The following is a 14217-nucleotide window of genomic DNA, read 5'->3' as shown; positions in this document are numbered from 1 at the left end:
TCAGGGAAAATTAAGGCCTGAGGTCTGAGGATCTTAATAAACAGAGGTGAGCAGACAGGTAGGACTGAGCTAGTTAAATGTAGGCAGAGCCAAGTCAAGCTTTCCTTTCCTGAAGACAGCTCATGTTTAGTAAGCGGACTCTCAATGTTTTGTCTGGACTTAAACAGCAATTAATGCTACTGCAGGCTCAGTAGCAAAGTATTTACAAATGCCTCTTTCAATCGGCAGGGAGGTGAAATGCTGACTCTGTAGCTCCCAAAACTCCAGGATCAACAATCATACTCAAGATATAACCATCTCATTTTTCCATCTGCCATTGTAATATTAAAAAAATCGAAATTCGTGCACATGAATTTGACTTAAACTCAAATATAGTTACACAGAAACCTACAATACCAGTACATGGACTCATTGTAGATGCATATCAAAAAGAACGTAGTATACATGTTCATAAACCTGTCATCACATCCATATAGTCATCCTTATTCAGAAAAGGAGAGATGGAGAGAGGCAAATGTTCCAACAGCACCACCATGTCATCCATCTAACTGTGTTCATTACATCACACACAATAGCCTGCTTATGTCAGGTATAACGTACAAGCATAGATACGTGCGCAGGCGCACACCCACACACGCGGGCAACCCATAATGTATTCATGGACAACCAAGCCTTTTTCTTTCACTGCCATTCAGGCGTCATGTTTGCCCACACAGATGCTATCAGCAGCAATAAGCCTGTGTGGTCATTGCTATTCAAAAACCATGTCTCCCATATATTCTGTTCATTGGCAGATTGAAATAGGAACAAATTACTGGCTGAAATTTGTATGGGCTGTCTGATTGGCAAGCAGTGTGTGCGCTGCGTTGACTTATCGTTGAACTTCCTATTAAATATTTAATGTGCAAGTATATTTAGTTAAACACTGTAACTGTCACATGTGAATGACTGCATGAACTTGCTGATGCACAATTTTCATTTCACAGTCGGCTTTGTGTGCTGCTGGGTGACTAATTCTGTTGATTTGGCAGAGATAAACATTGATAAACCGTTAAACAAAGTTTGTGTGCTTGGGTGTGTACTCAAACACATCTACTCTGAATTGAGTTTCTAGCTTTTATTGTTTGTTCTAGCCTGGCTGAATGATTGGTTGAGACCTACTTGTTGATTGTTACACATATGTGTAAGGTTGTGGGAACTGTTAGAATCATCAAGTGTTTTGCCTGGAGAAATATTTAACAGATGCAGAAATCATGCCCCATTGGGTTTGGTATACATTATGTATACAGAGCGCTTCAGCTGTGTGGGTCTGTTTTTGCAGCAAACTTAAGTCACACATTTTGTGACTTAAGTTTGAGAGACTGCGAGTAGGATATTATAAACAGCATTTGGAGACACAGCTATTTATCATATATTCAAAACATAAAGATATTGAAACATATTAAATCGAAAGATCTTCAAAAAAAAAAAGCAAAAACAGATTTTGTTCATATAAATTGGATGGCTACTGAAAAACGATTTTTATTTTTGCAGTTACTGAACACGTTAAATTGGGGTTATACATATGGCCACCATCTCCCAGTCTCCTCTTGCTCCACCTCTGAATAAGAGCCAGATGTTTTTTCAAAATACTATGACATCACAGTGACATCAAAGAGGAGGATAGATGGATAACCAGAATGCATAAGACCTCTGATTTCAGATTAAAAAAAATTTATGAATGACAACAATTCTGAGAAATATTATATGAAAAATGACACATGGTGAACTTGGTGAAAGCAAATACAACTAGTTTGATAAAAGATTAGAGAAGAGAAGCTGAAGATTTATGACTGATCATTCGTCTGTTGAACTCACATACAACAGAGGAGATATTGCAGCATAATTCACTTGTTCAGCCTCACTGTGTTTGTTTAAAGGATGTAATCTAATTCTTACATTTTTCTGGGGTCAAAGGCTGTGCATTCCTGTTCCAGTATGTTCTTCTGCGTGAACATATCTTTGTATATGTTTTGTTTTTTTTTTTTTCCTGTTTGACACATTTTTAGCAATTGTGTGTGTTTTAAAATATGACTGTATGAATCTGTGTTTGTATACGTGTGAGATGCTTCATCCGCAGTTAAGACGCAGACTGGAGGACAGCAGAGCAATTCCATCTGGTAACAGGCATGTGGCATGCTGAATTGGCGTGTGTGCGCGCGCGCCTGCATGTGTAAACGTGTGTTTAAGAAAAAAAAAAACAAACATATATTCACACATACACTAACTCACATATACACACACAGCCTTGGTCTCAGGGCTCTGCTGTAATTGGATGTTTGATTACTGTCAGATCGTGTGTCTGTGTGCGCGTGTGAGAGAGAGAGAATGTGACAGATTGTTGTAGAAACTGTATTGAAGAGGAAGAAAGAGATTAGACACTCAGAAATGACAGAGAGGCGGGGGTAGAGAGTAACAGAGAGAGAGAGTGGACATGTCCTCTCTGTGTGATCTCTGAGCTTAACGCTGACCTTGTGCTTTTTATCTGTGGTCTGACATCCAATCATCCCTTGCTTATCTCCCACCTCACTCGCCTCCCTACACCTTTTCATCTTTCCATCCTTTTCCATTTTTCCACACTGCTTTCTGACTCATGGTTTCTTTATCAAATTCAGCCTTTTCAGATTAAAAGGGGCTTTATTGGCATGAAAATTTCTAATATAATGTTGGCAAAACATCAAAACATTATTTTTTCCATATCTCTTTCTCCATCTATCCCAGCTCTCAACCATCTGCTCCTTAGCTCATTGTCCATGTGTGTCTCTCTGACTATCCAGCAAAGAACCAATGGGATTAATCTGATTAATTGGAAAGTATTGGTGATATTTGACAGATAGCAGTAGGTCAAATGCCTCAATGGAAACACTGACTTGTCTACTACCTCCAGAACTGAGATCTGCTCTTTAGTTGTGACAGTTAGGAGTGAATTTGCTGCTGAGACAACACTGTACCTGCTAAGATTACAAAATTAAATGACCCAACATTAGTTTTTGCCCTATTTCATTTACATTATGATGTGTTGTAACCCAAACACTAAACTACTGTGAATGATTACATGCCCAAACAGACAACTTTGAAAACGGGCATTATATGATTCCTCCCTCTAAGATGGTATAACAATGCAGCATTTACTCTCATAGTTACTGCTGTCATCTTCATGCATAATCCAGAAATGGAGGATTTCATCAAGTAGAAGTAGCCCGAGGGACAACTCAAGCTGCTGTCACTGTATTTCTTTAAATGTTCCCATAATACACTGAGGCTTAACTGTGAAACAATATTTTGTCTGAGCACCAATTAAAACATTTGATTTGCACAGCAGATCATTACAAAATCTTGAATATCCATTTGTTGTTGCAGACAGATGCTGTGCAGACATTGCTCATAATTTTTCTCTCAGGTTATATTTACATACTGCTAATTGAGCAAATATTAAATTTCTGTAAACTGAAACAACTTTGGCCATTTTGTGCTTCATTGCCAGCAAACTCTAACCAATTTAAGGCTTTAAACAGTTATGGAGTTGGAAACTTTTCCACCTCAGGCTTTGTTCAGATCTGCGCAGCGCTTGTCTGGGTTCGGGTTAGGACTGTCTTAAATTCTGGAGCCTGGTTGAAGCTCAATGGCCTCTTTCCCCAAAGGCAAATTTTATTGGGAGGATGTAAATTTCCTAGGACAGTGGTTCTGTGGGCATTGTCAATGATTCATTAGGAAGCCTGGAGAGAAGTTAGAAAAAAGATCGGTAATATTGACTGCACCACTTAAGCAAGTGAAATTAATAAAATAAATAAATAAAACATTCCAGCATGTACTTTATGCAAGTTACTGAAGTGCACAAAAATAAATGCAAAGGCAAATGTTCATTGATAAGCATAGACACAAAAAAGAAGCATGTGTGAGAAGTAACAGACACACATAGACGTGTGCACATACACAATCAGTGACTTCAAAGGTGCCATGCTGCAGTGCCCCTAGCCATGAACAAAGCATAGAGAAGCAGAGGGCAGCTTTTAATTCTAAAGCAGTTCTAATGAAGTTTGGAGAGAAATAAAGTGTGTCAAAATCAGTGTTTGTGTAACCACTCGCTGGTAGGTAAGTGTGTTGGGGTCAATGCAGTGGGTGGTTTTTATTTTATCAAAGAAATTGTACTAAGCTGAAGGAAGAAATCAATTTCTTCCTGTGCCGTTGGGCACACAGAAGCTCATATTAGGTCCAAGCATATTGAATGTAATAGCAGCCACTGACAAGTGTGTGTGTGTGTGTGTGTGTGTGTGTGTGTACGTGTGTACGTGTGTGCGTGTGTGCGTGTGTGCGTGTGTACGTGTGTACGTGTACAAAGACAGCTAAATCTAAATGGAAGAATCATTAAAGCCAAGCTCTTTGATTTCAACATCTTCCTTTCATTTCGTTACACAATCCTTTCTAACACAGAAGTATGCACACAGGCACAGAAACACACTTTAGTCTCAATACTCCTCATGCTTGAAATAACTGAAATGTGCAAGAAACCACATTAGTGTGTGTGTGGCACTCACTCTCTCTCTCTCACACACACGGAATAGAGACCACTGCAGGGTATCGTGAGCTGATGCAAGCTGTGACTGTTGGAGACATTTCTTCAAACGGTTTGCAGGCAGATGCAGCCAAATGTTAAAAAAAAAGTGCAAATTAAGGTTGAAGTAGAGTAATAACATTCTGAGAAACAAAGATGGGGAAAAGCACATGATGCAAACACATGACGATGATAAGCATAAAGGGAAGGTTATTCCTGCCTCGGCTAATGGCTTAAAAATCCAGTCTGCACATGTAGCTGCTCTGTTCTCTGCTCTCCAGGGTTCAAGCGTCAGCTGTTGCTATTGTCATATTGCTTCCATAAGTGACACTGGTTACCATAAGTGTTTTTCTCTTCCTTTGTTTAAATGCTTTCAGTGGTTTGGCATTTAGACAGTTTGATTGCATTATTATAGAATCTTCTAATAAATGTGTTATAAAATTGGTGCATTTCTCCAGGGAGTAGTGCACTATGATTTTTAATGCCTCAGAGGCCTGGTGCATGTCATTTCTTGGTAATCTAGAGGGAGCTTTTTAGTCGTTACTCAACACATTCAGTAACTGCCAAAATTTCCAACAAATGGTTCATGTTTTATTCGACCGAATAAACTTGTATGCCGAAATTAGTCTGAGTGGTGCAAGGCGGTAATTTGTCGTTTTCTCACATTGATAAACACTTTGGAAATGCATTCACTGAAAAGTTTGACAAACTGAGGGTGATAAGAAAATGGCATGTAGCAAGAGGCATGGAGTGAAACTAATTCCTTTTTTTTGTATTTTTACCACGTCTCTTTTGGTTAATATATGAAATGGCGCAGAGAGAGAGTAGCGTGTGGGAGAGATGCAGATAGTTAATTAAACATTGAGACGGTGGTATTTGCTGTCCTGATAGAGAATTTTTTTCTCTGAACAGAATGGAGTTAATAGCCACTGTTTAAGAGTTATTTTCAGAGAACTGCTGGACGCACTTAATGCCAAACTTATCATGAAAACTTCCCTTTCTTTCACAGCTGCAGAAGGGACAGTTACACCTAAATCTGCCCTCTCTCACACACACCAATAGGTATGCTAATCTCCACCTGCATAGCTCATGGGCTGATACACACACGTAGTTCACAAAGAGGTAAACAAACTTGGCACGCACACAAGGAATTAGGGTTTCATCACATTCTACTCCACATTAAAGCCTTGATACTCAGTGTTATTAGAGATAAACTGGGAGCTGGGTCCATTTTTGTTAAGCACATGCTTTTTCCCATAATTCAGTTAGCTAGTTAGCGATGAATGCGCTACAACTGGTGAATTATGTAATAAACTGGCTGTTGCTATGATCTGGCTGAGGCGTTTTCTTTTATCTGAAATGAATAAAGAGAATTTCTGACTGGACTCACATAAGCATGCCCGGTGTGTGATGTCTCTAAATGACTAATTATCCTGTTTTCACACAATCAGTCATTTTTGAGACTGCATATTGTGTTTTTGGGGGTCAGAGAGAAGTGAAACGGTTCTGTCCGTAACCATTGAAAGTTGTGGATGATCAAACAGCTTTTCAAGCTTTGATTCCTCTCAAGATAGCAGGTATATTAGACTTTGTCCAACAATAGGAGAACATTATTGACACGTTGGCTGCCAAATCAAGTGTTTTCAGCTTTGGTTTATACGTACAATGAGGAGTGTCTGATGTCAGCATTCACAGTCTCTGTTCTCTTGTAAAAAGAGCTGGCAAGCAGGATAGTTATTTGATTCAGCCTGCAGAAAGCTTTCACAGCATGTCAGGTACTGAAATGTTGGTTTTTAACCCAGGTCCTCTTTAAATCAATACTCAGGCTTGTAGTTCACAGGAGTACTTTTTCACATCTGACCAAACTTTTTTTATTTTTTATTTTCATGCTGTAGCTGTCTGCTCATCCTCAAAAAAAAAAAAAAAAAAAACAACAGAAAGGTACTGGTCTCAACAGTAGCTTTGATATCATTGTTTACATGATTTGCGTCATCTGTCTTTTTCTTTACATTTTCTGTCTCCAACTTCGCAACATGAAGAGCATTTCTCTGCCTGAGATGTCATGATGTTCTGATGTAAAACCTCGAATTCCTGCTTCTACTTTTTTTTTACCAGCTGTTGCTTTTGACATTCTGTGAGTGATTAAAAATAAATAAATAAAGTTTCTCCTGACCCAACTTCACAGCTTTCCTTTCAATTGAGCAGCGAAGGTACGATCTAATAACTGATGTTCACGAGCACCTTCGAGAGAGACATGTTTTAGGCAGTAGCAGTGGTTTTGGCTGAGGCATTGACAGGAAGGGTGTGTGTGTGTGTGTGTGTGTGTATAGACATACATAAATAATTTGATAAGTGTTTTTATCTGGGAAGTTTGTTCTCCATGGGGACAGTTAGTGATGATGTACTATGAGGCTGTGAAACAAATGATGATTTAATCACTTTTATACTGCTCCAAGGACAATTGGGAGAATGCAAACATCAACACTTGTTTGTGTGTACATGTTAAATACCTTGTTAGCTCATAATTTGCTCTCTGTGTGTACATATTCACAAGTTTATGTCAAGATGGTGATTATCCTTGAGAAAGTATTCCAACTCCCAAGTATGTGTCTCTTTCTGGATGAGGGTGCCCGGATTCTTGTGAGGAGTAGGCAAGGGTGCCTGTTCAGATTGTGTCACTTTAGCGATTATCCTTGAAAGGTTTTTAATTTGAGGCTAATGAGTATTTGTTTTAGCAGTCACACACGCTGACATTTGTGTGTCTGCATGGGCATTGTGTGTGTGTGTGTGAGAGAGAATGAAGAGTGTGATGTAGTGAATGTGAAAGACTGACTGTACAGATGTTAAATAAATGGGCTGGAACAGGCAGGGAGGAAGGTGGATATAATTCACACTCCCTCACGCGTGCACACACTGACACACGCACACACAAACAAGCACAACTAACACAGACACAAATATTAGAGCCATGGACACATATAGTCACTTCCATATTTTGCACTTCAGAAGTAATGTATGACAATGGTTTAATACTACACACCTTTACAAACAGAGAGAGGGGATTAACTTTGCGTGCACATGTTTATGTTGGTCCCATCGATTGGTGTATGAAAGTCATTCAAAAACAGTTTCTCTATCTTTTATGTCCCTATGTTGCCTTGTTTGAACAACAATGAATTGTGTTTTTGTGTGCATGATTGTGTGAGTATGAGAAAGACCGAGGTGACAAAAGTGCTCCTGTATATAACATATTGGTAGAGAAATAACCAGTGTTGCTAGAACTGCTTTCCCTGTTTCACCAGCAGGAAATGAAATGCGACTGTGAGATGGGAACAGAGGCTATTTCTTGGCACGCATGATGTGCTGCTGATATAATTTTGAATCGTGATACTGCCCTGTTCACCCCCCCCCCCCCCCCCCAACACACCACTGGTTTTTCACTGTTTTCACTTCTGACCTTTTCCATCCATTTCCCTTCACCACAGTTTCTTATTCTGTCCTCCATTGCTCTTTGAACTTTGTTTTTTCCTGTTCTGTCTTTCTCAAGAATCGAGAATAATCAAGAATCAAAAATATTAACTCACTGTCTATGAGCATGATGTATGTAAATTTATTAGCTTGTTGGTGCAGTGTTTTGAGCCCTAGTTTTAGCTTCAGAGTTGAACGGGGTATTTTATGTAGACTACTGCTGGTCACACCATCAATCCATTATCCTGTAATTGATCTGAAAGGACTACGTTTAAGGGCACATCACTGTAATCTACCTGATGCATTAAAACACTTAAAATCAATTTGACGAGGCAGGATGAGGAAAAATCCAAGCAGAGTCTTTGAATTAGTGATGGAGATAAAATTGGAGAAAAAACAAAACATGCAAATCAATGCAAAGAAAGAAAACTGATAGTAAATTCTGTCCCTATTTTTCTTTTTCCTCCTCTCTCAGGTGGTGTGTGCATTGCCCAGTCCTTGAAGATCCCGAGAGAGCCTAGGCCTGGGGAATTTGACAAGATCATCAGACGCCTGCTGGAGACCTCCAATGCCAGGGCCATCATCATGTTTGCTAATGAGGATGACATACGGTACGTGCTGTGCACTTGAACAAGTGCCCCACGGCCACTGATCGCAGTCTTTTTGCAGCTAATAATGCCATAGATGTTACGTGTCTTAGAAGTTATAATGAATATACAGTTCTCCCGAATTGCCCTCGAGCCAGGGAGTCAGATGCTGTTGTAGCACAAAGTTTTACTTCCTCACTTAATAAAATGTTTCCTAATATTGTATTTTCTAATTACTTACTTACTTTCTGATTTATGTTAGATCTGAAGGAGTAGGGAGGACTCTACTGGATTTAGCTGCCTTTAAGTCAGTCACCAGCTACTATCTATTTTTCTTGAAAGTTTTGATTCTCTGCCTTCATTTTCCTCAGACGAGTGCTGGATGCAGCTAAAAGGAACAACCAGACGGGTCATTTCCTGTGGGTGGGTTCAGACAGCTGGGGGTCCAAAATCTCTCCTGTTATTGGCCAAGAGAGAGTGGCTGAGGGTGCCATCACAATTCTCCCCAAACGAGCTTCTGTGGATGGTAAGAGTGTATGCAAAGATAAGAGACGCCACAGACTGACGTCTTGATGTTATGTTGCTATTGCAACATTGTTGCAGCCAGTAACTGGCAGTAAATTAGGAATAATTAGGATAAGTTTTCATCTGCACTTTAACTTGCTCCACGCTCCTGGCTGTGTGATGAATGAATGAAAGTTGGCTGAATGTGTGTGTGTGTGTTACTTGCGGGTTTGTGCTTACAGTCTAATAGATCACATTAAGGGGAAAGGGGAGAGGCCAGAAACAGACAGTGAAATACACTCATGTTCCGTCACTTTTGATCCCACCGGGCACCAAGTTTTAGCCATTAGGCCAGGAGGATGTCCTCATTTGCTACCTGTCAGAGATCCGTATTAGATAATTGACTCCTAGAGGGCCACAAAGGTGACAAGACATGAGCTGGAAGCAAGCGAGAGAAAGCTTATGGAGAAGTTTTAAAGTAATCAAACCTAGCTTCGGCTGGTCGACATGAGGGAAAACGCTGTGGGACTTTCAGAGCAGTCAGGAGTTATGAGAGAATTCATCAATTCATTTATCAATTCATTAGGTACACCTGAAAGTTTGGTACAATATATTCCTTTATTTCTGATATATTAAGGGTTATGTTTTTGTTGACAATGTCAGAAAGGAATTTATGGAACTCTGAGGTTATTTTCAAGGCATTCATTAAAGCCTTTTTATAATGAGACGCATTTCCAATACTATGTAACCATCAGTTCAGTTTGTTTTGCTGAAAATGGCATTTTCCATACTCCACACAGACTTGTGTGGTGGCATGCACTTAAATGAATAGTTTTAGCTTTTGGCAAGGAGAAAGTGTCAGTGCACACTTTAAATTTGGACAGTGACTACAAAGAGAATGAAACCACTATTCAAAAAAAGGTGTCACCAATACCCGAGAAGAAACATAAACATTTTTAAATGGAATGAACAGACTAGAAATACTCTGATCTGAAATTGAAGTCAATCCTCCCATTCTTATTCCCAGCGAGAAAGAGTATATGTCCCAAAGTTCCCTTTCACTGTACAACCACAGGAACTTTGGCATCCTGGGGGTCCAGTGTCTCCAAAATAATTGCTGACTTAGGATAGCTGACTTTCTTACCTATTGCAAAGTACTTCTTACTATTTTTATTTTCATGTGAGCGTGACAGCTGTGATCACAATGGGAAGCATGTGATCCTGGCCGACATATGCTACCTGTTGTGCCACATGGGGTCTAAACCCCTGCTGTTCCCAGCAGGCTGACTATCAATTGTGCTTCACAGGTGCATGTGGCACCAGCTTCCTTGACAGCGGAGGAGATTAATCACGGCAGCTATTGTCAGCTTTCACAGGGAGTCATGGCTCAGGCTGTCCAAGTCAGTCTGATAGTCCCAGAAGATTTCCCCCATCCTCCATGGGCTGTTTCGCCTACACTGTGCCCCCCCCAGCCCGCTGTAGTCCCAGCACTGTTGGAAATAACACCTTCTTTTTAATTGTGAAGAATAAATGCTTCTTTTACGGTCTTGTTGGGTCACGACTCAGGTCCACAGGAATAATAAATAACTCCTTACCTCGCCTTGTTTTTGAGTAGCAACTGCAAGGTGATAATGATGAGTGGGGGAATAAAGTAATGTGGCCATAGAGGAGGTTGTCTGTTTTTTTTACAAATTAATTCTGGTAAGAAACAAAGTATAAAAAGTACCAGGTGTGTTTCTGTTTCTCATTTTTCTTTTTTCACTCATCTCTTCGTCTTAGTCTGCCAGCATCTGACAAGTACTCATGATTTGAGAAATATTATTTCCCTCTTTCTCTTTACATCTCTACTAAGTCTTTTGAACATGTATGTAGTGTTAGTCAAAGCTTAGCTCGCTGTCCCTGCTCTCAGCTTCAGTATTTCATATGTGCTCCAATGCTGGATGGGCCCACCTTTTAGTCATGCTTTTAGCCATGCTTTAGATCCATAGGCTATTCATAACATATGCCTTTTGTGAGTCAAAATGTCTTACACCACCATGAACACCTAATTTTTTAATGTAGGGAGCCTCTGTGGAAGAAAAGCCTTTAGCATCTGCTGGACTAGTGCCTGCATCACACTGCACTACTAAGCCACATCTGGGAGGTGTTGAAAAACGCTCTTCTACTTATGATGCTTCAGTGTTTTATGTGAACAGGCAGATGTTCTCAGCGCAATTTCAAAAAGGTAGAAAGATAGAAACTCCTCTCTTCACCCATCTTTTCTAATAGTTACCAACTGTATGTCTTACAGCTTTTGACCGGTATTTCCGTAGCCGATCACTGTCCAACAACAGAAGAAACGTTTGGTTTGCTGAATTCTGGGAGGAAAACTTCAACTGTAAGCTGGGGATGCATGGAAAACGACCCGGGAGCCTGAAAAAATGCACAGGTAAGACTGAGCATGATGGGCTTCTCTTTGGGAATCCGTGACATTAAGAATGGATGATCGCTGAAATAGGCCAAGTTTTCATTTTGGATTTGGCATGCAGCATGCGGTCTGTCATTAGATTGAGGTTGTTTTGAAGAAGTGCAGACACACCAAGTTAGAAAAAACAACCAAGTTCACAGGAATTCAATTAAAATACAGCGATCAAGTACAGAAGCTGTAAAGAGTTGTTTTAACTTCTGACAGATTTTACAGCAGGTCTGCTAGAGTCTTCCTCACTCTTTTGTTTCGGAACAGAAAACAGGGACAATGTAAAATGGCCATCGATTCCAGTTCAACAAATCCAACAAATATCTGTTACTCTTTGAGATTTCTAAATAGCTTCAGCTTTTCATACAGAGAAACTGGTTCACTGTAAAATCCACCTGTGTTTTTGAGCTTATAGAATTAGTCTGGACTGCAAAGATCTATGCAGATTTACCACATCGCTGTAGATCGTCAAAGGCTTAACTGGAGCATCCTGGCTCAGAAGATTTGTCAACGGGGACAAGCACATGGGTTTAATTAGTGTGTATATTGTGAAGTGCAGTGCTGCCTGTAATAAGTACCCTTAAAGCACAAATCACAGCAGCTGTTAGTCTCCAATGAGCAATGAAAATTATTTGTGTATGCAATGCTAAAAGAGAAATTGAGTAATTGGTGGAGTCTGTGTTTGTAAATATTGTATTTGAATCCCCTGTTTGTTTGCATGTGTTTGTGTATGAAAGTTTGTGTGTATTTGAGCTGTATTGGGCACTTCACTGTTATTTGTTTGTGTGCATGGTAATCTGGTTAACCTCATTTTTCTGTCATGTCAAAATTCCCACAATTATGTTATTTTACACCAGGCCTCTGCAACTGATGTGTAAGCTGTCTAACCTGTGTGTCTTGTGCGTACATGATGATGAATGTTTCACATTACCTATACTTGTCATTGGCAACAAAACTCTGCTTTAGGTGTTATACTTAGCCAGTTAATTATGCAATTGGCTGATAAAGGAAGGTAGGTGTATGATCACAAACATAAAACCTTTTCTCATATGGAACTCATGCTGCTGTGATTGAGTCGGCATGTTCCTGTGAATGTATGTCAGTGTATTCCCCAGCTGATGTCAGCCATTAGTTCCCATAATTAGGTTTGTAAGGCCTGTGACTCCCATTGACCGTCTATTACTAGCCATGGCATCTGTGTTTGAGGGTGTGCATGTGTCGAGGGCTGTGTAGTTGCACGACAGAGTCCATTAATTCTGAGCGCTGAGGTTCACAACCTCTAAATCATCAACACAAAAGCCAATCATCAGCCTGCTGCTCAAGGTCGCCGTGGTGACACGGATGATGGGAGGATGCTGAAATGGGTGTGATTATTTCATGTGTTTGTGTTTGAAAGGCAAAAAACAAATAGGAAGTTAGATGGTGTCAACAAGTGCAAATAATAAAATTAATAGGAAGGGAGACTCCAGAATAATGTGTGAAAGAACAAATAAGCACTGACAAAACTAATAATTAGTAGATGAGTAATGGAGGAAGGACAAATGAGTAACCAAAGCAGAATGACCCCATATAATTCAGATGAAGAGAAGGAAATGAACAGCTCCTAATGTTTCTGGGAACATTTTGAACAAATGTGATTTCATCCCGATCTCTTAGCATGTTTGCTGAAAACAGCTCACTCATCTTTAAACCCATTACTCCCCCTCACAGATATACTCAGCAGGGGTCTGTTATTGATACCAGAGCTCAGAAAATACCTCTAGTATGACGTAGAAGTATGCAAATTGTTTATTTCAATGAAAGTTGCACTGTGGAAATACTCTATAAAATGTGCATTTAAAATGGCATTGAAATAAAAGTGCTCATTATCCAGAAAACTGCCTTGTCAGTGTTACATCATCGTATATTACAGCTATTATAAGACAAATGTGATCGTTTACTGTAGTAGTTGATTGTCTTGAACTATTCCTAATTTTGTTGGGTAGTTTATTCAGCCACAGTGTGCCATATTTTATAGTTTAGAGTTTTTGTTAATTTAGAAAGTATTACCAAGCTGTCAAATGAATGCTGTGGGGAAGAAAGTGTAATATTTCCCTCTGAGCTGGAATAGAAGTATAAATCAGTAATGACACAGAAATACTCAAATAGGATTTTTATATAGCTGTCCTAGATTTGTACTTGAGTAAATATGTAATCTTAAAACCACATTAACTGCTTTCATTAGAACTGTGTACATTTGCTATCCTAGCTACAAAGTTTAATGATACAGGAACCATGCATTTTGTAGTGCAAGTGTTTAGTGCACTTTATTTTCATACATATCTTTTTGGGCTTTTTATGCCTTTATTTCAATCAGTTAGTGGCTGAGGCGAAACAGGGAGAGAATCAAACCAGGGACTCTACGGCAACATGGCATGCATGCTAACCACTCAACCACTTTTGCTGCCAATCTTTGAACAATACTGATTACCTCAAAGATATTAATCAACACAATTGGATTATTCATTATTCACCATTGGATAGTTTCATCAGCCACTGAACACACAAAATTTTTGCTTCAACTTTGTTAGTGCACCTTCACTTTCACTTGTGCCGCCAGTTCAAATGTGTTT

General features: G+C 39.6%; 1 protein-coding gene across 1 annotated transcript in view; it reads left to right on the top strand.

Moving 5' to 3' along the window:
- The window catches only part of grm8a (glutamate receptor, metabotropic 8a), a 175892-nt gene that overhangs the window by 109738 nt on the left and 51937 nt on the right, over positions 1-14217 (top strand). The window contains exons 3-5 of the mRNA XM_029494909.1: positions 8535-8670; positions 9018-9172; positions 11441-11578. Of these exons, the coding sequence (XP_029350769.1) occupies positions 8535-8670; positions 9018-9172; positions 11441-11578 (429 nt within the window). The remainder of the gene's footprint in view (positions 1-8534; positions 8671-9017; positions 9173-11440; positions 11579-14217) is intronic.

Source organism: Echeneis naucrates, chromosome 23 (assembly GCF_900963305.1).
Source record: "Echeneis naucrates chromosome 23, fEcheNa1.1, whole genome shotgun sequence".
NCBI classification, from domain to species: Eukaryota; Metazoa; Chordata; class Actinopteri; order Carangiformes; family Echeneidae; genus Echeneis; species Echeneis naucrates.
This window is presented reverse-complemented; position numbering and strand designations above follow the sequence as displayed.